At 40.4% G+C, this 25,237-nt stretch overlaps 1 protein-coding gene across 1 annotated transcript in view; it reads right to left on the reverse strand.

The window, feature by feature from the left end:
* Positions 1–14,320, reverse strand: part of LOC139557297 (A-type voltage-gated potassium channel KCND1-like) — a 70,156-nt gene extending 55,836 nt beyond the window's left edge. The window contains exons 1-2 of the mRNA XM_071371911.1: positions 14,144–14,320; positions 11,084–12,991 (exon numbers count right to left, since the gene is read on the reverse strand). Coding sequence (XP_071228012.1) covers positions 11,084–12,198 — 1,115 coding nt within the window. The 5' untranslated portion in view covers positions 12,199–12,991; positions 14,144–14,320. The remainder of the gene's footprint in view (positions 1–11,083; positions 12,992–14,143) is intronic.
* Positions 14,321–25,237: the final 10,917 nt, after the last annotated feature.

Here is a 25,237-nt window from a genome sequence, read left to right on the forward strand (position 1 = left end):
CGTGCTTCACGGTTGGGATGGTGTTCGTCGGCTTGCAAGCCTCCCCCTTTTCCTCCAAACATAACGATGGTCATTATGGCCAAACAGTTCTATTTTTGTTTCATCAGACCAGAGGACATTTCTACAAAAAGTACAATCGTTGTCCCCATGTGCAGTTGCAAACCGTAGTCTGGCTTTTTTTATGGCGGTTTTGGAGCAGTGACTTCTTCCTTGCTGACCGGCCTTTCAGGTTATGTTGATATAGGACTCGTTTTACTGTGGATATAGATACTTTTGTACCTGTTTCCTCCAGCATCTTCACAAGGTCCTTTGCTGTTGTTCTGGGAATGATTTGCACTTTTCTCACCAAAGTACGTTCATCTCTAGGAGACAGAAAGCGTCTCCTTCCTAAGCGGTACGACGGCTGCGTGGTCCCATGGTGTTAATACTTGCATACTATTGTTTTTACAGATGAACGTGGTACCTTCAGGCTTTTGGAAATTGCTCCCAAGGATGAACCAGACATGTGGAGGTCTACAATTTTCTTTCTGAGGTCTTGGCTGATTTCTTTTGATTTTCCCATGATGTCAAGCAAAGAGGCACTGAAGGTAGGCCTTGAAATACATCCACAGGCACACCTCCAATTGACTCAAATTATGTCAATTAGCCTTTCAGAAGCTTCTAAAGCCATGACATAATTTTCTGGAATTTTCCAAGCTGTTTAAAGGCACAGTCAACTTAGTGTATGTGAACTTCTGACCAACTGGAATTGTGATACAGTTAATTATAAGTGAAATAATCTATAAACAATTGTTGGGAAAATTACTTGTGTCATGCACAAAGTAGATGTCCTAACCGACTTGCCCAAACCATAGTTTGATAACAAGAAATGTGTGGAGTGGTTGAAAAACGAGTTTTAATGACTCCAACCTAAGTGTATGTAAACTTCTGACTTCAACTGTACATGGCAGAGGTTCAATCAAGCAAGTCGTCTTGATTACCTTCTTATGTCATTCTCGCTGGCACCAAAAGTTTAAAAAGTGTTGATAGGGGACAGAATGCTGTCGGACCATCAAGTAATTGGCATATACATTGCTCTTACAGAATTTCTACATGGGCAAGGATAATTTACATTTTATGAAAGCCTATTGGATGATAAATTGTTTTTAACTCGGACAGAATAATTTATAACTGACTTTTCCATCCATCATTTGGAAAGTACTCAGACCCCTTCCCTTTTTCAGCATTTTGTTTCGTTACAGCCTTATTTGAAAATTGATCAAATAATTTCACCCCCTCATCTATCTACACACATTACGCCATAATGACAAAGCAAAAAAATGTTTTTTAGAAATGTTTGCAAAAAAAACAAAATAAAACAGAAATACCTTATTTACATAAGTATTCAGACACTTTGCAATGAGACTCGAAATTGAGCTCAGGTGCATCCTCCTTCCATTGATCATCCTTCAGATGTTTCTACAACTTGACTGGAGTCCACCTGTGGTAAATTAAATTGAATGGACATGATTTAGAAAGGCACACATCTGTCTATATAAGGTCCCACAAGCAATGAGGTCAAAGGAATTGTCCGTAGAGCTCCGAGACAGGATTGTGTCGAGGCACAGATCTGGGGAAGGGTACCCAAAAATGTCTGCAGCATTCAAGGTCCCCAAGAACATAGTGGCCTCCATCATTCTTAAATGGAAGAAGTTTGGAATCACCAAGACTCTTCCTAGAGCTGGCCGCCCAGCCAAACTGAGCAATCGGGGGAGAATGGCCATGGTCAGTGAGTCGACCAAGAACCCGATAGTCACTCTAACAGAGCTCCAGAGTTCCTCTGTGGAGATGGGAGAACCTTCCAGAAGGACAACCACCTCTGCCGCACTCCACCAATCAGGCCTTTATGGTAGAGTGGCCAGACAGAAGCCACTCCTCAGTAGAAGGCACATGACAGCCCGCTTAGTGTTTGCCAAAAGGCACCTAAACGACTCTGACCATGAGACACAAGATTCTCTGGTCTGATGAAACCAAGATTGAACTATTTGGTCTGAATCCCATGTGTCACGTCTGGGGGGAAACCTGGCACCCTCCCTATGGTGAAGCATGGTGGTGGCAGCATCATACTGTGGGGATGTTTTTCAGCGGCAAGGACTGGGAGAATAGTCAGGATGAGGGAAAGATATACGGCGCAAAGTACAGAGAGATCCTTGATGAAAACCTGCTCCAGATCGCTCAGGATCTTAGACTGGGGCGAAGGTTTACCTTCCAACAGGGCAAAGACTCTAAGCACACAGCCAAGACAACGCAAGAGTGGACTTGAACCCGATCGAACATCTCTGGAGAGACCTGAAAATACCTGTGCAGCGACGCTCCCCATCCAACCTGACAGAGCTTGAAAGGATCTGCAGAGAAGAATGGGAGAAACTCCCTAAATACAGGTGTGCCAAGCTTGTAGTGTCAAACCCAAGAAAACTTGAGGCTGTAATCGCTGCCAAAGGTGCTTCAACAAAGTACTGAGTAAAGGTTCTAAATACTTATGTAAATGTAATATTTCATTTATTTTTGCATGTATTATTTTTAGCTTTTTTCTTTGTCATTATGGGGTATTGTGAGAGGGAAAAAAACAATTTAATCAATTTTAGAGAAAGGTTATAACGAATAAAATTTGGGAAATGTCAAGGGGTCTGAATACTTTCCAAACGCACTGTAATTACATTTTGTTACTTTGTATTCACAAAGTAAGTATGAAGTACTTACTTGCTTTATTCCTAGATAGTACGTTTGGGAGTAAATAGCTACTATACAGTATATTTACTTTTTATTACTAGGTATTTACCTAGTTATTAACAGACTTTCCCAATCCTTTTTCTATCAGATCAAAAAGTTTCAAAATACAACCACTACAATTCAATGGTAGGCTAGCTAAATTATGGCCTGTGCTAAGATATTTCAAAGTGTTTATTATTGTAAACTGTAGTGCCATGCCTTGGGGACAATAGCTAGATTCATTATTTTTACTCCATAGATAAATCCTATTTTTAAATACCTTGGCTATTCCCAAATGAATGGTTCGCTCCCTAATTTGCAAGATAAATCAATATACAAGTTCAGTGGTTGATATTTTTTCATTGAGGATATTTATATAGTCCAATAATTTGGATTAACATAATTTCAGGTTGTCCTCCAACAATTCAGATGATCCCCTCTGAATACATAATGAGGATAAAGGCTATGTAAAGTCATCGCCTCTGAAAAGAGAACTGCATATCAACCTAGTCTACAATACCCAATATAAGCCATTTACTGTATATACACAATACACAAAATAAGTCGTTTATTGAAATAGCTGTGCAGAAGAAGTCAATGTTAACATTTTGTCATCTAACAAAACCCTCTGAGTAGAGACTAAGAATCTTACTCAAGACGTGATCTCTTGCATCTTTTTACAGTGAAATGGGGTGAAAATGTGGTCTGGGGCTGCTGAATAAAGTAATGATTTGAATCCCCATATTCACCCCTCAAGACAACAAACAAGCATCATAATAACCATATACATGAAGGATCTTGAACCACAGAATGGGCACAATTAGAGTAAGAGTGTTAAATTGATTAGACACGATCATGGAGCTCAACAAGATAAAGAGCATGCTCATGCGTCTAATAAACCAGAGCTATCTAGTGTAGTAATATGTGGGTCATATATATTAAACACACAGTACAGACACAATATGAACAATGAGCAGAGAACAAAACCATTGCATTGCAGTTTTAGCATGTTGTGTTATTTATTGGGTACTATGCATAGAGTTAAGAAGCTCCCATTTTAAACAAATGAATATGAATCACTCTATGTGAGGGTCATCCTTGTTATTTTCATCTTAATGTGGAGGTTGAGCTCAGTTATATTCTAATAATAACTCACAATCTCATATTTCGGCTAGGCTACATATGTATGTGTGCGTGTATGCAAGTGTTATGTTCTCAAGTAACACAAAACCATGGAAACAAAAGAATGATAGCTTAGCCAAGTGAGGATTTCAATATACAATATATATACAATATATAGAGGATTTCAATATTTGAATATACACTTTGAATATACACTGGGGCGCATGACATTCGGAGAGGCACTTAGAATTGCAAGGAAACTTAATGAAAATAATTGATGAGAGTATTCGCTGTAGTTATTTTTTTTCAGTGGCTGTGTTCTCTGCCTCAGTGAGAGAGATATTCAGAGACAGAGTCTGAGTGGTGCAGCTGTGCAGTATCTGCCCATTCCTGAGAGTTCCACGGGGAGAGGTGTGGTGTGGACACTATCGAGGCAGATGGGGACTTGGGAGGAAGATAAGTCAGCTTTGTCATCCCACCACATAGCCAGTAAATAGGTCAGCTTGAGAAGGCAGAAGGGCCACAGCGAGAGCCTGTCCAAAATTGTGAGCACTCCAATTACTTAGAGAGGAAGTCAACTCAAAGCTTCATAGACTACAGGAAGAAGAAAAGGGGAAGAGCAGCATAGGATGTATTTAGTCTACTTAAACAATCCCGCAGGTGAAGAAGCTGGATGTGGAGGTCCTGGGCTGGCGTTGTTACACGTGGTCTACGGTTGTGAGGCCAGTTGGATGTACTGCCAAATTCTCTAAAATGACATTGGAGGTGGCTTATGGTAGAGAAATTAACATTTAATTATCTGACAACAGCTCTGTTGGACATTCCTACAGTCAGCATGCCAATTGCATGTTCCCTCAAAACATGAGACATCTGTGTCATTGTGTTGTGTGACAAAACTGCACATTTTAGAGTGGCCATTTATTGTCCCCAGCACAAGCTGCACCTGTGTAATGACCTTGCTGTTTAATCAGCTTCTTGATATGCCACACCTGTCAGGTGGATGGATTATCTTGGCAAAGGAGAAAATGTTCACAAACATGGATGTAAACAAATTTGTACACAGTATTTGAGAGAAATAAGCTTTTTGTGCGTATGGAACATTTCTATAATTATATTTTTGTTCAGTACATATAAACAACATAGAGATCACCTTTGTGATTGATTTTACAGTATACAGTACCATTAAATAAAAGAAGGCCTCAATGGACTATTCAGTTGATACTTTGTTCAGTAGATGCCTACCCCTCCATCGGTTCAGTCACTGTTAAACTCCCTGAGTGCAGACGTATACCACTTCATGATATGAAATAAGGCAAGGGCCAATACCTTCAGTCTGTTGTGTTTTGCTTATGTTGCCTTCTTTGGAGTAGAATCCTCTACGGAGCCACGTCTCCTCACTATGTGCTTTATTCTCAATGTTCGTCATAGTCCACAAAACAACTTTAATTCTCTTTCTATTGCTGTGACCTGAGAATGGTCCCTGAAAGAATTCAACTCAGCTTCGCATTTGCACAGTGCACACTGAATATATTCTACAACAACTGGGTTATAACAAGAGTGTTAACCTAACACCAATTATCCTTTCCATTTCCATTGACCAATTTTCTAGACCAGAGAAAGTAGCATACTGTACAGCAGACCATTTGACTCCCAACTTGCAGTTCAGTGTCAATGGGTGGTGCCTTCATGACACTAATCTGCTCAATGCACCCTGTAGACCTTTACGGGTCAACAAATCCAGTTATCTGGAGAAAATCCAGTTGTCTGCTTTTTCCATAGATTATGAATAGCTTGTTATTGTCAAACTGCAGAGTACTGTCAAAGTGGCAGCATAAGCATAAACTATAATGGTATATAAAACGGCTTAGATATGCCTCCATGAAAAATGAACCCTCGCATGCCCTGACAAACAGTCAACAGTCTCAGAACAGTCTCAGAAAGTAAAATATATAGTGAATGTTAGATTGCTGCTTTGGCACAGGCTGTTCTACCCCTCTCTTTCTCCCTCTGAGAAGTGTTGGCTCCTAGGAACACTTTTTGTCATGCCATCCAGTGAATGAGAGCAGTTTGGGGACAAAAGGTCAGACCAATATGAAACATCATACAACACATGGCACTTCGCTGACATGGTTCAAAATCACATTCTTCAACAAAAGAAAAGAAAACTAATTTCAAGTCAACTAGAATCATTCTCTTTATGGGTCTCCTCGACCTCCAGCAGCAATGTTAATACCACCAGCAGGTAGACAAGACAGGCCGTCTGGTACAGTACAGTATTTGGCTAGTGGAAGGCAATTTCTAAGTATCACATAATTCAGAAATTAGGATTAAGCCAGGTTACATCACAAGATAATACAATTATTCATAAATACTAAACCCAATCTCATGCAAAGGAGCTCATGGTCAAAACTACACATTCAGATCTGACAATTTGTCACGAATGATATCTGCACTCAGTTATAAAACATGTTGAGTTATAAAACAGTTGGTGAGCCCAGTCAGTCAGCCTACTATTGTTCAAGGACAGCGGTGCTCCCAAAAGGCACTTACGTAATATAATAACAGATGGTGACTGAAGTGTATTGGGAATGAATTACTCAAGAAAGGGGAAAGTGATGCAACGGGAGTAAAGAGGCTTGTCTTTTAACTGAAATTGAGGATTAGGATCAAAGTCAATAAGGTATTTCACATTTTAAAACGTATTTCACCTGTTCCTGATGGGATTGGACAGTTTTCGCTATCAACAAGGTATGCAAGATCTAGAAATACTGTATCAATATTAACTATTTGTTAATAAGAATATTGGTTGTATTCAAAGTTTATAAATAATTGCTACATGTTGTGGGCAGGTTTTCACAGCTAGTTATTTCCTCCTACGCTATCTTGAATACTTATTTCCTTTCCTTCTAAACTATTGGCCAATGTGCTGGATGGGAATAGGTCAAGGTCAAAATGGGAATGAAAAAAGCTCGATATGAAGTCCCATTAATGAGGAATCAAGTCGGTTGCCCCAGAAACAGGGTCAAGTAATTGCAAATAGAAACGTGCATTTAATGGAGTCTCCGAGTCTTTCCCCTATGCTTGGATCAGCATACATGACTTGCAATCTTTCTGCTAACTAAGACTAAAGACTAAAGTATAACGTTTAACAAGCTATCATCAGTCTAGCCTGAACAGAATACATTACGGGAGATTTTATAACCATGCCAGCATAACACATGAACAATTTCAACATTTTTTTATTACCATTGAGAGTTACAGTATACCGTTCTAATCGAAGCAGGAGTGGTTCCTTATACTATTAGGGAATGGTTGTAATCTGCCTGTAATTCTGCCAGATCAAACCTCCTTGGCAAGCTGATAACCGTTTTTTGACAGTATTAAATTCTACTACAGCACAGTACTGAATTTACATCTGGCTAAGACAAACTAAGGCCAAAATCAGTGTCATTAAGCTATTTCAAAGAAGTCTGAACATCAGTGAGTGATCGATCATCAGTCTGCTCTAACAATGCTAATACCATAATTAGAAACATGTTCGTAAATAGAAGAAAACATATGTTTTGTAATAGTGTAACAGTCATCATCAGAACGCAATTTTCTAATTCTTTTTCTCTTCAATTGAACTAGAATCCTGAGAGAAAACGGCATGAATAAGGGATTTGGGGAAATTATGCATGTTTCCATTTTGGGAGGATAGTGTCATATAACCATTGACATACTCCAAACCTGAGAGGATAGAGTGGGTGCAATGAAATACAATCATCGGGTTGGCAGAAGCCAATGAAATGTTCTTGTTAAAGTATATTTGGTAAGTAGACTACAGTATAATGCCAAAATGTTAGAATATATCTTTACTTTCTATATATTTCAATAATTGCACCAAAAAAATGCAGCATATATCATAGAATAGCTACAGCACAGTAGTCTCCATTCCTGAGTCTCTTCCCTCTGAAATGGTTAACACTGCACTACTATTCACTCCATTAATAAAGGGTCTAGCTATATGGTAACATTTGATCAGAAATACCACAGCAAAATGATTTTCATGTAGTAGTTAGCCACAGTTTGGATAGCTTGTTAGCTAGTTGGCTGAAGCCAGCATCAAAGCTGGGCTGCGTTTCAAACTCAGAAAAGACACAACCTCGTCCACTTACCCTTGCCTTATGCCCTTGGGGGAATCCCCGAGGCCATATTTGTCGTCGGTCCAAATGATTAGCCAAGCAAGGAAAGTTTGCAACGTAAGCCCCACAGCCCTAGTTTTAAATGGAGTTTGCGAGTGTACAATTATGTTCACTTCGGGGACTGAAACGTCCAATAATTCAATTCGCAATGATTATACATCCGCTAAGAAAAGTCAGCCAAAACGTAAAACCTCAACATACAAGTGTAAGTAAAAACAAATGTAAATAAGTTATAAATTGTGCTACTAATGCACAAACACGTCTCGTAAAAGTAATGATGTTTTTGTTTGGTTAGCTTTTGGAAATTGTAGAAATAAAAATGTTCCTTCTTCAGAAGTTCCAGCTAGGCAGGCAAACGTTAGTTAGCTAATTCATTTGCTAGCTATCATACAGTAGACATATATTAATAATTATATAGTTAATATAAGTAACCATGCAATCATAATTGACTGTAGCGCATATAAAGCACGCACAAGCTACCAGTGGCAGAAAACACAATCGTCGCAGGACGAATGAGTGACGAATTTCCAGGCAAGGGCGGTCCATTTAAAATTCACTCCTTCCTCCCTTGCCCCTTGACCTGCAAGTGTAAGCTCATCAGACATCATGATACGTCATCAGAAGTGTCCACTTAATTTGAGGGCTAAGGTGAGAGGTTGAGTCTGTTAAGTGTTTGGAATGCAGCCCTAGATTACTTATTGGGAAACAATATTTCTGCTAGCTAGCTAAATGTAATTATATGTTTATTACGTTAATTAAGACACCTTATGTTGATGTTTACTTTATTTGGCAGTTACCTGGATATTAATGTTAGCTAGCTAGTTGTACATGTGTTGTGTCATCCAACAATTTCTTAACTCAAAAATGTTGCTTGCTAGCTAGTATTAGCTATTTGAATGGCAGCCTCATCACATTGATCGGGAATTCGCTGACTGGCTATAGCTAGCGAACTAACTACATCATATCTATCTGCATATGAGTGATCATTTTTGTCATAAATGTTTATTCCCCAAATATACGAGTGCCTTCTCACATCATGTCGGTATCATTTCTGTTTTCCTTTCTGATCCAGAAAAGGACTCACAAAAACCATGCCTGTAGCTTGTGTTGCTTGCAGTAAGCCATTGTTCTTTTCTTTTTGACCTGAAATTATGTCATTCATGACATCTTCACAAAAAAGTAGAAATGACAGCCAAAATGTAGCGATAGACAAAAATGCTATTGAGGCTTATTTAATGAAGCCTAAATTAGCATTAGCATTATGTTTTATAGATTGTGTCCTTTGCCTTTCACCTTTAATCAATTCCTGAAAAGAAGAGAAATGTCACTGCCATACATCTACATTGTTACATCCTCTCAGACGGCCTCCACACAATGGCAGGATCCAAAGTTCAAAACATGCCATAATGACATCACACCTAAATGTGTCAAGTGGATTCGGGGGATGGAAACAATAGGGCAAGGGAGCACTCCCTTCTCTCCTCTCCTTGGTTCTTATCGTTTACACACTGACACAGAAAAAGGCTCCACCTCCATCAATCAAATGGAAAGATGATGCTGTTGCAGTGATAAACAGAAACCTCGAGCAGTCCCTCCGACAGAGCTTATTTGTCCATTGATGGCAAGGCTGCTACACTGCTCATCAAGCAGCTCTTGCTACATCATTACCTGAGGGTGAAGCTACATTAATAAGCCAGCTTTAGATCATGTAATTCAACATGAGATAAGATGGACACAGAGATATATGTTACAAATCCACACCATAGGCGCTACATTAAAAGGCCAAAACCACGCATCTAATCCATTCTAGGAGTGCCAAATGGCCTATCTGAAATTTAAACAGCCATCTTCAAACGCAGATATTTTACAACCGGATGACTGTAATTCTACAGAGGAAATCAAGGAGATTGCATGAAGTTGTATGGCGTCATGGTACATTATCTCTCTACTCTACATGTCAATACATTGGATCGTCTCAGACTCATGTTGGTTTGAAGTAGAAATCATAATGGGGCCAGAAGATTGTCAGGCAACATGGAGACGGTAGTAAAAGCATCTGTGCTGTGTTTGAGCCCATTTAGTGCTTGGACACATACTGTTTTGAGTTTAATGGCCTGGGGGATTGCCATCAAAACAAGCCGGATTACTCATGGACGTATTGGAGAAAGAGGCCTGGGAAAAGACAGGGGCGAGGACCATGGCTCACTGGGGTACTGTTGTTCCTGTGGCCCAGCTGCACTTGAAATAATCCAACAGATGAGTCCTCAATCAACATAACAACATGTAGTCTCTGCCGCAGTGGTAGTCAGATGAAGGACAGTTTGAAACAGGATGCAGCTCATCTGAGGTCCCTTAAATATCCCTTTTCCTGCACTCATTCTGCCTATTTAACTACCCTTCATCACAGTAAGATACTCATCTGCAAACCACTGCTTTTATTTCAGGAATTATCTTTGTTAAGGTTTTGATGAATTAATAATGATGACATGTTTTCAAACCAAATTAAACGATGCGACAGGTTCCCTACATTGGGGAACTGTCATATAAAATTCTGCATCTTTGTACAGCACAGAACACTATTACATAACAATAAACCGTATGTCAAATTAAATAAGGTTACAGGATTTTTGTACTACTCGATCTCAAATACAAACTGAAGACAATATTCTTAAACCCTGGTCGTTCACACCAAGTGCATGGAGTGGGCTGTCAAATCTTCTTAACACCATTCATTTCCCATTCACAGTACACAAGCCATTACTCTCCCATTCATAACACACCTGCAGGGAGAGTGTTGGAGTGTGTGACACCTGAGAGCAGTGTAAAGATGATGTGACGACAGGGGATTGAAGAACTAAAATGACTCATTCACAGTCCAAGATATTTCTCAATTGATTCTACTGAGATTAGTACCACCATTTCATATTCAAGCAACACAGTATGTGGGTGGTAGAAGTTGATATGGAACTGGTTATGATACTTCTACAGTTTATAAAGGTTAAGTAGTATAACAACATCCAAACACTTACCCCAGTGTTGTCATGGTGACGATGGTGTACCAGAAGGAGGCGGGGATGCTGGAAAACGTGGTTCCCTTGGTGCCTTTCTCAGCGTAGAACATGACGGTGGCAAAGATGATGACGGCCATGGTGAGAGAGAAGAGGAGGAAGCCCAGCTCCGAGGCGCAGGCTTGTAGCGTGCAGCCCAGGATACGCAGCCCCTGAGAGTGACGGGAGAACTTGAAGATACGGAACACCCGGAAGACTCGCAGGGTGACAAAGGCCCCACTGACTTCCTCATTCTCTGGCATGACAAGGCCGATGTAGAAGGGCAAGATGGCTACCACGTCTATCACGCTCATCACCGAACGCGCAAAATCACAGCGGCTGGGGGCGGCATACAGCCTCATGAGGTACTCGAAGGAGAAGATAAGCACACAGGCCGTGTCCAAACAAGAGAAGGCCACTGAAAACTTCTCACCACACGGCAGGTCCTTTATACTCCCTTTGATTGGTCGGCAGGGAACTGTTTCCACAACGTTGGCAATAACAGACACAGCGATGAAGAAGCCAGTGACGTAGTAAAAAACCAAGGCCATGGTGCTTGTGTGAGGGTTCTCAAAGGCCCTCCATAGCCTCTCTCGTAATGTGGCGTCTGGGGGCAGGGGAGCGTCTCCGGCATTCTCGGCCTCGGTGTCCTCAGCCAAACGCTCCTGGTTCTCCTTCTTGCGATCCCGGTACTCTTCCATACAGCAGTCACCTATGATCTCCGGTATTATGCCATAGAAAGCAAGCTCTTCCTCAAAAGCCTGAATGCATTCATGTCGGGGGTAATGTAGCTTGCCTGTTCGAAAAAAGTTTAGTATATGGCGGAACATCTCTGGATCCCTGTCAAAGAAATATTCCTGAGTTTCCTCATTGTAGAAAAACTCCTTTTCTGAGCTGCCTAGAAGGGTGTCTGGGTAACGGTCCAAGGTGTTCTTCCATGTCTGAAAGCGTAGTCCACTCACATTAACAAACAGGATCTCATCACTGCGACTCTTTTTGTCCACAGGAGGCTTGGGCATGGTCTGTTGGGCCAGTGGTAGCCAGCCCACGGCTGCTGCCCGAGCAAAGGGCATCCATGTTGCAACTCCAGCAGCCATTTTTGATTAGTAGCTTTGTTTCAGGAGTAAACCGGATGGTGAGTAAAGGTACGGAGTGTGTCTAGGTACTTGAGGGCTATTTCTGGGCCTTTTTCCGGATCAGGAGGAAAAGTATAGGTATATCCGATCTAATCATCCGAACTGAAGGCCTCAACAACCGGGTTGGCTTGCCTCCATTTCCAGTCTGTCAGTTTGTTTGTGCATTGGCTTCAGTAGGAGAGGGAAATGTAAGGCAGGCAGAGAGATGATAGTGTTTACATCATCAAAGAAAAGGGTCAAGGTAAGGCAGTTGGGGACTGAACCTAAAGTTCAGGCCATTGGAATAGCTCAGGAAAACTAGGCCTGATTCATAAAACATCAGACTATTGACCGCTTTTGTATAAATAATAGCACAGTAATATTGTAGAACAATACTGTATATGGCTTTTCAGCAGTGTTAAAAAATAAAATAAATAATAAGTCTCTGGCCTTCGCTCACTGCCTCCCCTTTCTCAGAAGACAGATTAGTTGCAGCGCTGTGGTTTTTCAAATTCGTATTAAATTGTGATGATGGTCGCCGAAGTTGCAAGATAGACACATTTTCCTCTGTTGCTTTCTCCCTTTCCCTCTCACTGTTGCTCTCCAGCTTTGATTATGGGTGCCTCTCTCTGTCTCTTGGTTTCTCTCGCCCTCTCTCTCAAATGCACAACCAAACCTTAAGTATAATCAATTTCTTTGGTGTCAGAGGTCTTGTGAAAGGAAACGTTTGAGTCTTAGGCGTTTCTATTCCTTGTATGGTCGTCCTTTTTTATACCTGTCAAGAAACACAACACACACAACTTAGATATTGCGCAGCACAAGCTGTAAAGGCATGCTTGTCTCTTTGTGTCACAGCTTGGGTGAACTTAGCATACAGTTTGCATCACAGTCTGTTTAAAAAGTCTGAGCTTCAATATACAAACAGAGAGGTCCCTCACAAAAATAACTTTCAAGTTGACCACATTTTAATCATATTTAGAACCTAGACCAAACAGTTGTACCAATAGAAATACACATGTTCATTTTGCACTGATTGTCAATTTGTACAGAACTCCAACCCAAATAAGCACTTCATGTGGTCTCTAAACACATAATACATCAACCACACAAAACCATAAGATAATGACATGACAAAATGCTAAAACACAACTGTACCTCTTCAGTATTAATCCACAAAGGGATTATGCTTTAAATGTGCAATAACGTAAATAACGCTAAATTGTATTTCAATATAAAAAGGTTAACATTAAATGTCGAGATTAAATCAATTCTAAACAAATACAGATGACTGTATGTTCTTGTTCTTTTAATGTCACTCTTCTAAACAAGAGATGTGTGAGGGTGTATCCATGAAACATCTAGTCGGTCTTGTGAGGGGAGCTGGAGTGTGCCCCGACCCTAACCAACAGACAGGTGACCCAACCCAGATGCATTACAGTGCACAACATGCTCACCCAATCAAAAATCAATAAGACACTATAACACAGCAACGCTGCTGCAGTGGACGCGAATTACATCCAAAACAGCTAATTCAGTATATAAACAAAAACACAGCAATCTCACATATCAGTTGAGCACTAACGGTTAGTTTACAAGTGAAATGAGGCTTTCATGCTGTGTTCACTTAGCCTTTTATGTAAATTGTTACTTCAATGTTCTCGCCATGTTGCTTAAAACCACATGGTCACGCAGTCAATGGCAAATGAAATACGAAATAGTCCTAAGGAAAAGGCATAATTTCAACTACATTATCTTTACACTTAAATTCAGAAAAGGGTCATACATTTTTATTTTTTATTTATGTCAGTGTATAGTAGAGTATATTATGTGTTGACATATAAACAGAAATCTGAATAACTCGTGAAGTTCTGTATTCCATTACTATTAAGGCTTGGGTTGTAGCTAGAGCAATTAAGAGCTTACTTACCATGCGTTAAAGCTGCAGACAATGTGGAAGAGAAAGCAAAGGCAATGAGAGAATTATAAGCAGCCCCTCTCCTGGAATCGAACCACATCGCACACCGGAGAGTGAGGGAGTGATTGTCATGCTTAGCCTTAGCTCCTCTCCTGTCCACTCTCTCCTCTCAGTCAGCTCTGTGCCTCAGCTTGCTCTCACTTTCTCTAACTCTACCTCTCATTTGCTTGCTCGACCCCCCCCCACAACCTCTCTCTCTTTCTCTCTTGCTCTCTCTCTACTGCGCTCTCCCTCTCTCCCATCACATACACAATCACATACACACGCGCCTCCTTACCTCTTGAAAACACAAGAGCATCATACATTGGGAAATAAAGATGATGTTATTTGATACACAGAAATCACAGACTACTGTTTTTGCATGCACCATGGCTTAAATCTGACTAAGCAGTTTTACTGGGGGAATACACTTCACATTTTATACTCAGTCTCAACCCGTTCATAGAGATTCTTTGCGTGCCTGTTTTCCTACAGTTTTTACAGGGCAGCTTGATTAGGAAGTAGGGGTGGTATTTCAGGCAGTGTTTAAGCTTCAATTACCTAGCCAAAAAAGAAAACAACACAGGCCTGCTATTCCCAAAAGCACTTAATTAAGTACTGTCACATTTGCCGTTCCCACTTAGGATAACAAAATGAACGTTCAAATAGTTCTCAATACAACCTACCTGGATACTGTGCCTGGACTACATTTTTAAAAAGACAAAGGAACGGCTGAGGAGAGAAGCTTGTGATGATGACAGACACAGCCTGAGGAGGAACATAGGATAAACAGCACCTTAAGAAGAACATAAAGAAGCAGTATACAAACACAAGCTGTGGTGAATCTATTCCCTCGCTTGAATTATTCATGCGGACAAAAGCTGCATTCAGCACTCTGACATTCATTCAACCTACCATTTATAACCAGCCAATGGCCATTGACCGAAACAAACATACAGCACAAACTCACGTTTGTGAATGGGATAAACAGTTCATGCAACTGCACTGAAATACTGGTTCATTCTGTATGTATGAGTCTAGAATGTCAGCCTCCATTAAATAAATATATACAGTATGATGCACATCGCATGGAAAAGAATGTATCGTATCAAAGAAACCTAAACTGAACAATCTTGTGAAAGAACTGTACTGAACTGTACAGCTATCAGATATTGATCTGTTTGCCTTTGAAACCTTCCATGCAAAGGATCTGGAGCTAGATTAATCATTTAGTGGATCACGTGCTTCGTTTCTAAGGCCCACTTGTTTATTTTCAATGAAACCATAGCCATCACAGTGCACATGTGACTCTCTTACTCTAATTTCATGGTGAAAACCTGGAAATGTGTGCCTTGAGGCACTAAGTTATTGTGACTGATACTAAACAAAAGGCCCTAAGACACACAACATGGATTATTCACTGGCTTAAGCATTGATTTTTATATGGTGTTGGCATTCCTGCATTCAATAGGGAATAAAAACACAACAGATACATTTAACTGCAGTGAAGGGGAAAGCAAGGCAGAGGCGCTTCGTCAAAGGAAGATGGCTGGATTGCATTGAGGTGAAGGACTTGATAGTGATAGAGGCTGCATCAAGACTCACTGCTCAAATTAATGTTAATGGTAATCATGGGCATGGCAGTTACTTAAAGGAACAGTTTCTCTCTTCCAATTGGTGAAGTAGTGATATGATATCCAATGGGAGGGCTTTTCGTTAAAGTCAACTTTGATTGGCTGCTTCTGCAGTATGTATTATCTAATTAATAATTCACCAATCTCAGTGCGGTCATGTGCAGAGTGGAAGTAATGGGATGGAGAAACATTTCAAGAGTGAATGAATAAATACAATACAAGGAATGATGATGGGAAAAGGAGAAGCTCAATGGTTAGTCTCTACTTGCCCCTGCAGCTGTCTGATGTGTGTGTTTGTGTTCCACTTTAACAGTAACTGTATGACCTTTTTACTTGTTCCATGACTTGCTCTGGTTCGATTCACCTTGTTTGGGAGAGTGGGGTAAATTGAGCCATTTTTTTTTTACATTCAACAAAGATATCTACATATATTTCAGGATGTTGTGTATCCCTGAAAAAATATATATATTTCATGTAAACATTACAGTTTTGAAAACATAGCTTGTCCAAAAAAAAGTGGTCTCTTGGCACAACTTACCCCTGGTACTGGGTAGGTTGAGCCGCGCGACAGGGTAAGCTAAGCTGCCTACACATTTCTGTACTGAATTAAATATTACCAATACCTTTGAAAAACCATGTTTATTTCCCAAACACAATTCATCACAATCACCATTTTAAAAAATCATTTTATGCATCTTTTAACACAGGCTTAACACCTAACTCATATCTTAGCGATAATGCTTTACATTACACCCGGGATGAAAACACTTACATTTGCTCAACTTGCTATTGGCTCAACTTACCCCAAGGCAAACATTTTGACTATATTAGCCCACACAGCTACAAGGACGCACTTTCATGCTAGGTTAATGGCCTCATATTGAAGGTTAAAGAGACCCTAACTGATGTATAGAACAACCTTACAACTATCTACTTTGGTTTAGATACAAGCATCATGAAACATCTAACACAATAAGTTCCTTTGACACATTATTTTGGACCTAATTTGCTCACCACTTTTTCCATGTGTTTTTTTCCATAAAATTATGACCTCTTCCTAAATACGCTATTTTGTCAAATGATTAATTTTGTATGGTTTCCTAGAAACAAGGCTGGTTCAACTTACCCCACTCTCCCATATGGTTCACTGAGTTACTTTCACCTCCTGTTCTCGAGGTACATTTGGTGGCTTTACGTTCCTCTTAATTCAGCTAAGAGCTGTCAGCTCTTATCACATCCAACAACACAATTCCACAAAGCTGATTCGAGAGCTTTACATTATGCTACACTAGATTTCAAGAGAACTGCTTTCTTAGCTATGCAAACATCATCACTACCACGGTGTCACCATCAAACTTCACATGATTAGTAACACATCTACTACAGTTAAAATAGCTACCTACCTCAAATACACTGATGATATCATCTATACTGAACAAAAATATAAACACAACAATTTCAAAGATTTTACTGACTTAGAGTGCACATAAGGAAATCAGTCAATTGAAAAATTCATTAGGCCCTAATCTACGGATTTCACATGACTGGGAATACAGATATGCATCTGTTGGTCACAGATACCTTTAAAAAAAGGTAGGGGCGTTGATCAGAACCAGTCAGTATCTGGTGTGACCACTATTTGCCTCATGCAGTGAAACACATCTCCTTCACATAGAGTTGATCAGGCTGTTGACTGTGGCCTGTGAAAGGTTGTTCAACTCCTTTTTAATTGCTGTGTGAAGTTGCTGGATATTGGCGGGACCTGGAACACGCTGTCGTACGCGTCGATCCAGAGCATGCCAAAATAGCTCAATGGGTGACATATCTGGTGAGTATGCAGGCCATGGAAGAACTGGGACATTTTCAGCTTCCAGGTATTGTGTACAGATCCTTGTGACATGGGGCTGTGCATTATCATGTTGAAACATGAGGTGATGGCAGAGGATGAATGGCACCACAATGGGCCTCAGGATCTCGTCACGGTATCTCTGTGCATTCAAATTGCCATCGATAAAATGCAATTCTGTTCATTATCCGTAGCTTATGCCTGCCCATACCATAACCCCAACACCATCAAGGGGCACTCTGTTCACAATGTTGACATCAGCAAACCGCTCGACCACACGACGCCATACACGTGGTCTGCGGTTGTGAGGACCGTTGGACGTACTGCCAAATTCTCTAAAACTATGGAGGCGGCTTATGGTAGAGAAATGACAATTCAATTATCTGGCAACAGCTCTGGTGGACATTCCTGTAGTCAGCATGCCAAATGCATGCTCCCTCAAAACTTGAGATATCTATGGCATTGTGCTGTGTGACAAAACTGGACATTTGAGAGTGGCCTTTTATTGTCCCCAGTACAAGATGCACCTGTGTAATGATCATGCAGTATAATTAGCTTATTGACATGCCACACCTGTCAGGTGGATGGATTATCTTGGCAAAGGAGAAAGGCTCACTAACAGGGATGTAAAATGTGTGCACAAATTTGAGAGAACGAAGCATTTTGTGCAGATAGAACATTTCTGGGAACTTTTATTTCAGCTCATGAAACATGGGTCCAACACTTTACATTTATATTTTAATATTTTTGTTCAGTGTAGATTACACTTCATTTAGCAACACCCAAGTGGACAATAACAAAAGCCACAAAAATCAGAAATCATATATGGACATCAATTGGTGATTTAAACATTCCAAAGTTACCATAATAACTGTATTCCATATTTGGTGAGTTCCTTCCTTCCTACATGCTTAGAAAATAATATGATATCTAGAACCACTGCCAGCAGCATACCACCCTGCATACCACTGCTGGCTTGCTTCTGAAGCTAAGCAGGGTTGGTCCTGGTCAGTCCCTGGATGGGAGACCAGGTGCTGCTGGAAGTGGTGTTGGAGGGCCAGTAGGAGGCACTCGTTCCTCTGGTCTAAACAAAGATCCCAATGCCCCAGGGCAGTGATTGGGGACACTGCTCTGTGTAGGGTGCCGTCTTTCGGATGGGACGTTAAACGGGTGTCCTGACTCTCTGAGGTCATTAAAGATCCCATGGCACTTATTGTAAGAGTAGGGGTGTTAACCCCGGTGTCCTGGCTAAATTCCCAATCTGGCCCTCAACCATCACGGTCACCTAATAATCCCCAGTTTACAATTGGCTCATTCATCCCTCTCCCCTGTAACTATTCCCCAGGTCGTTGCTGCAAATGAGAACGTGTTCTCAGTCAACTTACCTGGTAAAATAATGGTAAAATAAATAAATAAAAACCTAAAAGGGTTCTTCAGCTGTCTCCAAAGGAGAACACTTTGAAGAACCCTATTTGGTTCCTGTCACGCCCTGACCTTAGAGATCCTTATTATTCTCTATGTTTGGTTAGGCCAGGGTGTGACTCAGGTGGGAAAGTCTATGTTTTCTATTTCTTTGTTTTTGGCCGAGTGTGGTTCCCAATCAGAGGCAGCTGTCTATCGTTGTCTCTGATTGCGGATCATATATAAGTTGTCATTTTCCTTTTGGGTTTTGTGGGATCTTGTTTTCTGTTTAGTATCTGAGCCTGACAGAACTGTGCGCTTTCGTTATTTTGTTTAAGTGTTTTTTGAATAAAAGAAATCATGAACACTTTCCACGCTGCACTTTTGTCTACTCTTCCTACCACCAACGAGAGCTGTTACAGTTCCAGGTAGAAACCTTTTGGTTCCATGTAGAACCCTTTCCACAGAGAGTTCTACATGGAACCCAAAAGGGTTCTACCTGGAATCAAAAAGGGTTCTCCTATGGGGACAGCCAAAGAACCCTTATGGAACAATTTTGTAAGTGCACTCCCGATACTCTGAAATGTTAGCACACTGGCTCACATGACCAGAGTCTGGAGAGCAACATCTTACAACCCATTACTGTAATGTGTAGCAACCTGGTTAGAAATATGAGACTTTACACTTTTACATTTTCCATCCAGTGAAACTTTATGTCCACAATTTGACCCTTACGGTACATGAAGAAGAATCATAATACCTACTTGCCATCTGAGCTCCTTGCATGTTGGCCTGTACTATATCTGAGGGCAGTATTTGTTTTGTTTAAATTATCACTACCTTTCTATGAATGATTACAGAGATGTGTAAAAAGCCACCCCGTGGCTAGCACTTCATTCCAACACTTCAGACACTCACACAGCTTCATCTGACTGCAGGCCAATGCTTGACTTGTCATTTCTCATAGACCCCTTTCCAATACACGATACACTGACGTCACGCATAAATGTGTGCGACTCTTGGCAACAGTAAGGAAGCCATCGCCATCTGCACCCATTCAACATTGCCTGGATTTATGTTTTTATTACTTCTAAACCAAATAACTTTTTTGGGTTCTCAATTATGTTTTGATTCATGCTTGAACAGCCATTAAGATTATATTTGTTTGTGATCTTTTCAAAATAACTATTTTGGATGCAGCAGCTCATTGATATAGGCTGTAGCAAAAGCCAAAGAGCCATTTTACTGGTTGAAGTTTAAGTGTTTTTTTTTAAGTATAATGCAGTTGATATGCGATGATGACGCACATATTATATTAAGCAGGATATTCATATGAGCCTTAAAATCCCAAAGTATTGTGAAATGCATTCATAAGCAACATGTAAATATAGGCTTTTTTTGCTGGCGTCCTACAGTGAGGGAAAAAAGTATTTGATCCCCTGCTGATTTTGTACGTTTGCCCACTGACAAAGAAATGATCAGTCTATAATTTTAATGGTAGGTTTATTTGAACAGTGAGAGACAGAATAACAACAAAAATATCCAGAAAAACGCATGTCAAAAATGTTATAAATTGATTTGCATTTTAATGAGGGAAATAAGTATTTGACCCCCTCTCAATCAGAAAGATTTCTGGCTCCCAGGTGTCTTTCATACAGGTAACGAGCTGAGATTAGGAGCACACTCTTAAAGGGAGTGCTCCTAATCTCAGTTTCTTACCTGTATAAAAGACACCTATCCACAGAAGCAATCAATCAATCAGATTCCAAACTCTCCACCATGGCCAAGACCAAAGAGCTCTCCAAGGATGTCAGGGACAAGATTGTAGATCTACACAAGGCTGGAATGGGCTACAAGACCATTGCCAAGCAGTTTGGTGAGTAGGTGACAACAGTTGGTGCGATTATTCGCAATTGGAAGAAACACAAAAGAACTGTCAAACTCCCTTGGCCTGGGGCTCCATGTAAGATCTCACCTCGTGGAGTTGCAATGATCATGAGAATGGTGAGGAATCAGCCCAGAACTACACAGGAGGATCTTGTCAATGATCTCAAGGCAGCTGGGACCATAGTCACCAAGAAAACAATTGGTAACACACTACACCGTGAAGAACTGAAATCCTGCAGCGCCCGCAAGGTCCCCCTGCTCAAGAAAGCACATATACATGCCCGTCTGAAGTTTGCCAATGAACATCTGAATGATTCAGAGGACAACTGGGTGAACGTGTTGTGGTCAGATGAGACCAAAATGGAGTTCTTTGGCATCAACTCAACTTGCCGTGTTTGGAGGAGGAGGAATGCTGCCTATGACCCCAAGAAACCATCCCCACCGTCAAACATGGAGGTGGAAACATTATGCTTTGGGGGTGTTTTTCTGCTAAGGGGACAGGACAACTTCACAGCATCAAAGGGACGATGGACGGGGCCATGTACCGTCAAATCTTGGGTGAAAACCTCCTTCCCTCAGCCAGGGTATTGAAAATGGGTCGTGGATGGGTATTCCAGCATGACAATGACCCAAAACACACGGCCAAGGCAACAAAGGAGTGGCTCAAGAAAAAGCACATTAAGGTCCTGGAGTGGCCTAGCCAGTCTCCAGACCTTAATCCCATAGAAACTCTGTGGAGGGAGCTGAAGGTTCGAGTTGCCAAACGTCAGTCTCGAAACCTTAATGACTTGAAGAAGATCTGCAAAGAGGAGTGGGACAAAATCCCTCCTGAGATGTGTGCAAACCTGGTGGCCAACTACAAGAAACATCTGACCTCTGTGATTGCCAACAAGGGTTTTGCCACCAAGTACTAAGTCATGTTTTGCAGAGGGGTCAAATACTTATTTCCCTCATTAAAATGCAAATCAATTTATAACATTTTTGACATGCGTTTTTCTGGATTTTTTTGTTGATATTCTGTCTCTCACTGTTCAAATAAACCTACCATTAAAATTACAGACTGATCATTTCATTGTCAGTGGGCAAACGAACAAAATCAGCAGGGGATCAAATACTTTTTTCCCTCACTGTATAAGAACTCCCCCCTTGTTCTGGCACGCATCGATCTCGCACGGCAAGGTTTGCAAACACAGAAAGGGGTCTATTGTGCTCATGCTAACCTCTACACCAGGGATGGGCAACTGGCGGCTCTCAGATCAATTCCTCCCAACACACACATTTATTTGTTATACTATTGCGAGTTGCAATAGTAGAATACACAAGGTGCAATTTAGAATTTTGGTTGTGCATCAGCAGTTCTTCTCTTGTATGTCAGTCACTGATAGTCACTCAATTAGCCCATGTCAGCTAACATTTTCAGATTGGTAAATTAGACTAGCAGCCAGCTACAGTTCCTTCAGAAAGTATTCATACCCCTTGACTAATTTCACATTTTGTTGTGTTACAGCCTAAATTCAAAATGGATTAAATATATTTCCTCTCTCACCCATCTACATGCAATACCCCATAATGACAGTGAAAAAATGTTTTTAGAAATGTTTGCAGATTGATTGAAAATGAAATACAGAAATATCTAATTTACATAAGTATTCACACCCCTGAGTCAACACATGTTAGAATCACCTTTGGCAGTGATTCCAGCCGAGAGTCTTTCTGGATAAGTCTTTACGAGCTTTGCACACCTGGATTGTATAATATTTTCAGCTCTGTCAAGTTGGTTGTTGATCATTGCTAGACAGCTATTTTTAAGTCTTTCCATAGATTTTCATGCCGATTTAAGTCAAAACTGTAACTAGGCCACTCAGGAATATTCAATGTCATCTTGGTAAGCAAATCCAGTGTATATTTGGCTTTGTGTTTTAGGTTTTTGTCTTGCTGAAAGGTGAATTTGTCTCCCAGTGTGTGTTGGAAAGCAGACTGAACCAGGTTTTCCTCTAGGTTTTCCTCCCGTGTTGCTCAGTTGGTAGAGCATGGTGCTTGCAACACCAAGGTTGTGGGTTTGATTCCCACGGAGGACCAGTACAAAGAAAAATTTAAAAAATGATGCACTCATTACTGTAAGTCGTTCTGGATAAGAGCTTCTGCTAAATGACAAAAATGTAAATGTTAAATGTGTTGCATTTCTTTTTATCTCCCACCACCATGCTTGAAAATAATGAAGAGTGGTATTCAGTGATGTGTTGTGTTGAATTTGTCTCCAAACATAACACTTTGTATTCAGGACATCAAGTTAATTTCCTTGCCACATTTTTTGTAGTATTACTTTAGTGCCTTGCATTTAGGATGAATGTTTTGAAATATTTTTATTATGTACAGGCTTCCTTCTTTTCATTCTGTCAATGTCACGTCCTGACCATAGTTCTTATGTGTTTTGCTTGTTTAGTGTTGGTCAGGACGTGAGCTGGGTGGGCATTCTATGTTGTGTGTCTAGTTTGTCTGTTTCTGTGTTCGGCCTAATATGATTCTCAATCAGAGGCAGCTGTCAATCGTTGTCCCTGATTGAGAATCATATATAGGTGGCTTGTTTTGTGTTGGGATTTTGTGGGTGGTTGTTTCCTGTCTTTGTGTTTTCTATGCACCAGCTAGGACTGTATCGGTTTTCACATTTGTTATTTTGTATTTTTGTATAGTGTTCACGTTATTGTCTCTTTATTAAATCATGTTGAACACTAGCCGCGCTGCATTTTGGTCCTCTCCTTCACCCCAGGAAGAAAGCCGTTACAGTCAATTAGGTTAGTATTGTGGAGTAACTACAATGTTGTTGATCCATACTAAGTTTTCTCCTATCACAGCCATTAAACTCCGTAACTATTTTAAAGTCACCATTGGCCTCATGGTGAAATCCCTGAGTGGTTTCCTTCATCTCCGGCAACTGAGTTAGGAAGGACGCCGGTATCTTTGTAGTGACTGGGTGTATTAAAACACTATCTAAAGAGTAATTAATAACTTCACCATACTTAAAGAGATATTCAGTCTGTTTTTTTTGTTTTTTTACCCATCTACCAATATCTGCCCTTCTTTGTGAGGCATTTAAAAACCTCCCTGGTCTTTGTAGTTGAATCTGTGTTTGAAATTCACTGCTCAACTGAGGGACCTTACAGATTATTGTATGTTTGGGGTACAGAGATGAGGTAGTCATTCAAAAATCATGTTAAACACTATTACTGCACACAGAGTCCATGCAACTTATTATGTGACAGGTTAAACAAAGTTTAACTCCTGAACATATTTAGGCTTGCCATAAAAGGGTTGAATACTTATTGACTCAAGACATTCCAGCTTTTAATTGTTTATTAATTTGTAAAAATTCCACTTTGACAGTATGGGTATTGTGTGTAGGCCAGTGACACATGTCAATTTAATCCATTTAAAATTCAGGCTGTAACACAACAAAATGTGGAAAAGGTCAAGGGGTGTGAATACTTTCTGAAGGCATTGTATCTATAAATGTAGTAATCATAGTCAAATTACCGGCCCGGTGGGCCCACATTGATTTTGTTAATCAGTCTCACTCAGATATCATATTAAAAACTGCTAAAATGTGTAATGTGTACGCTGGGAGTCGGGAAGAAAGTACAGGGAGTGAATAATTTAATAAATAAACGAACATGGAACAAAACAGGTAACACAAAAAGCGTACAGACATGAAACACGAACTGAGTCAATAACGCCTAAGAAAAGAACCAAAGGGAGTGACAGTTATAGGGAAGGAAATCGGGAAGGTGATGGAGTCCAGGTGAGTCTGATGAGGCACTGGTGTATGTAACGATGGTGACAGGTGTGCGTAATAATAAGCAGACTGGCGACCTCGAGTGCCGGAGAGTATACGTGACAAAATGTCTCTACATCCCATGACAAAATGTGTAGAATTGCAGCAAACTTGCTTTTTATTTTTTTCACCCCATGGTGATTTCAAAGTTGCCCATCCCTGCTCTACACATCCACATTACACTGTATGGCCCGCTAACCAAGAAAGACACCATACTGAAATATATGCCCACTTGCTTTTCAACCACACAGTTAAATATCCTTCACTATCAATCATAGCATTTCCAATTGTTCATAAGTAGATAGTACAATACGATTTACTATCAAATGAGATTGGCACTTTCCCTTTTATAGGCCCATCTCTATAGCATACTAAACTCAGCAAAAAAAGAAACATCCCTTTATCAGGACCCTGTCTTTCAAAGATAATTCATAAAAATCCAAATAACTTTACAGATCTTCATTGTAAAG

Source organism: Salvelinus alpinus, chromosome 28 (genome assembly GCF_045679555.1).
Source record: "Salvelinus alpinus chromosome 28, SLU_Salpinus.1, whole genome shotgun sequence".
Taxonomy (NCBI): Eukaryota; Metazoa; Chordata; class Actinopteri; order Salmoniformes; family Salmonidae; genus Salvelinus; species Salvelinus alpinus.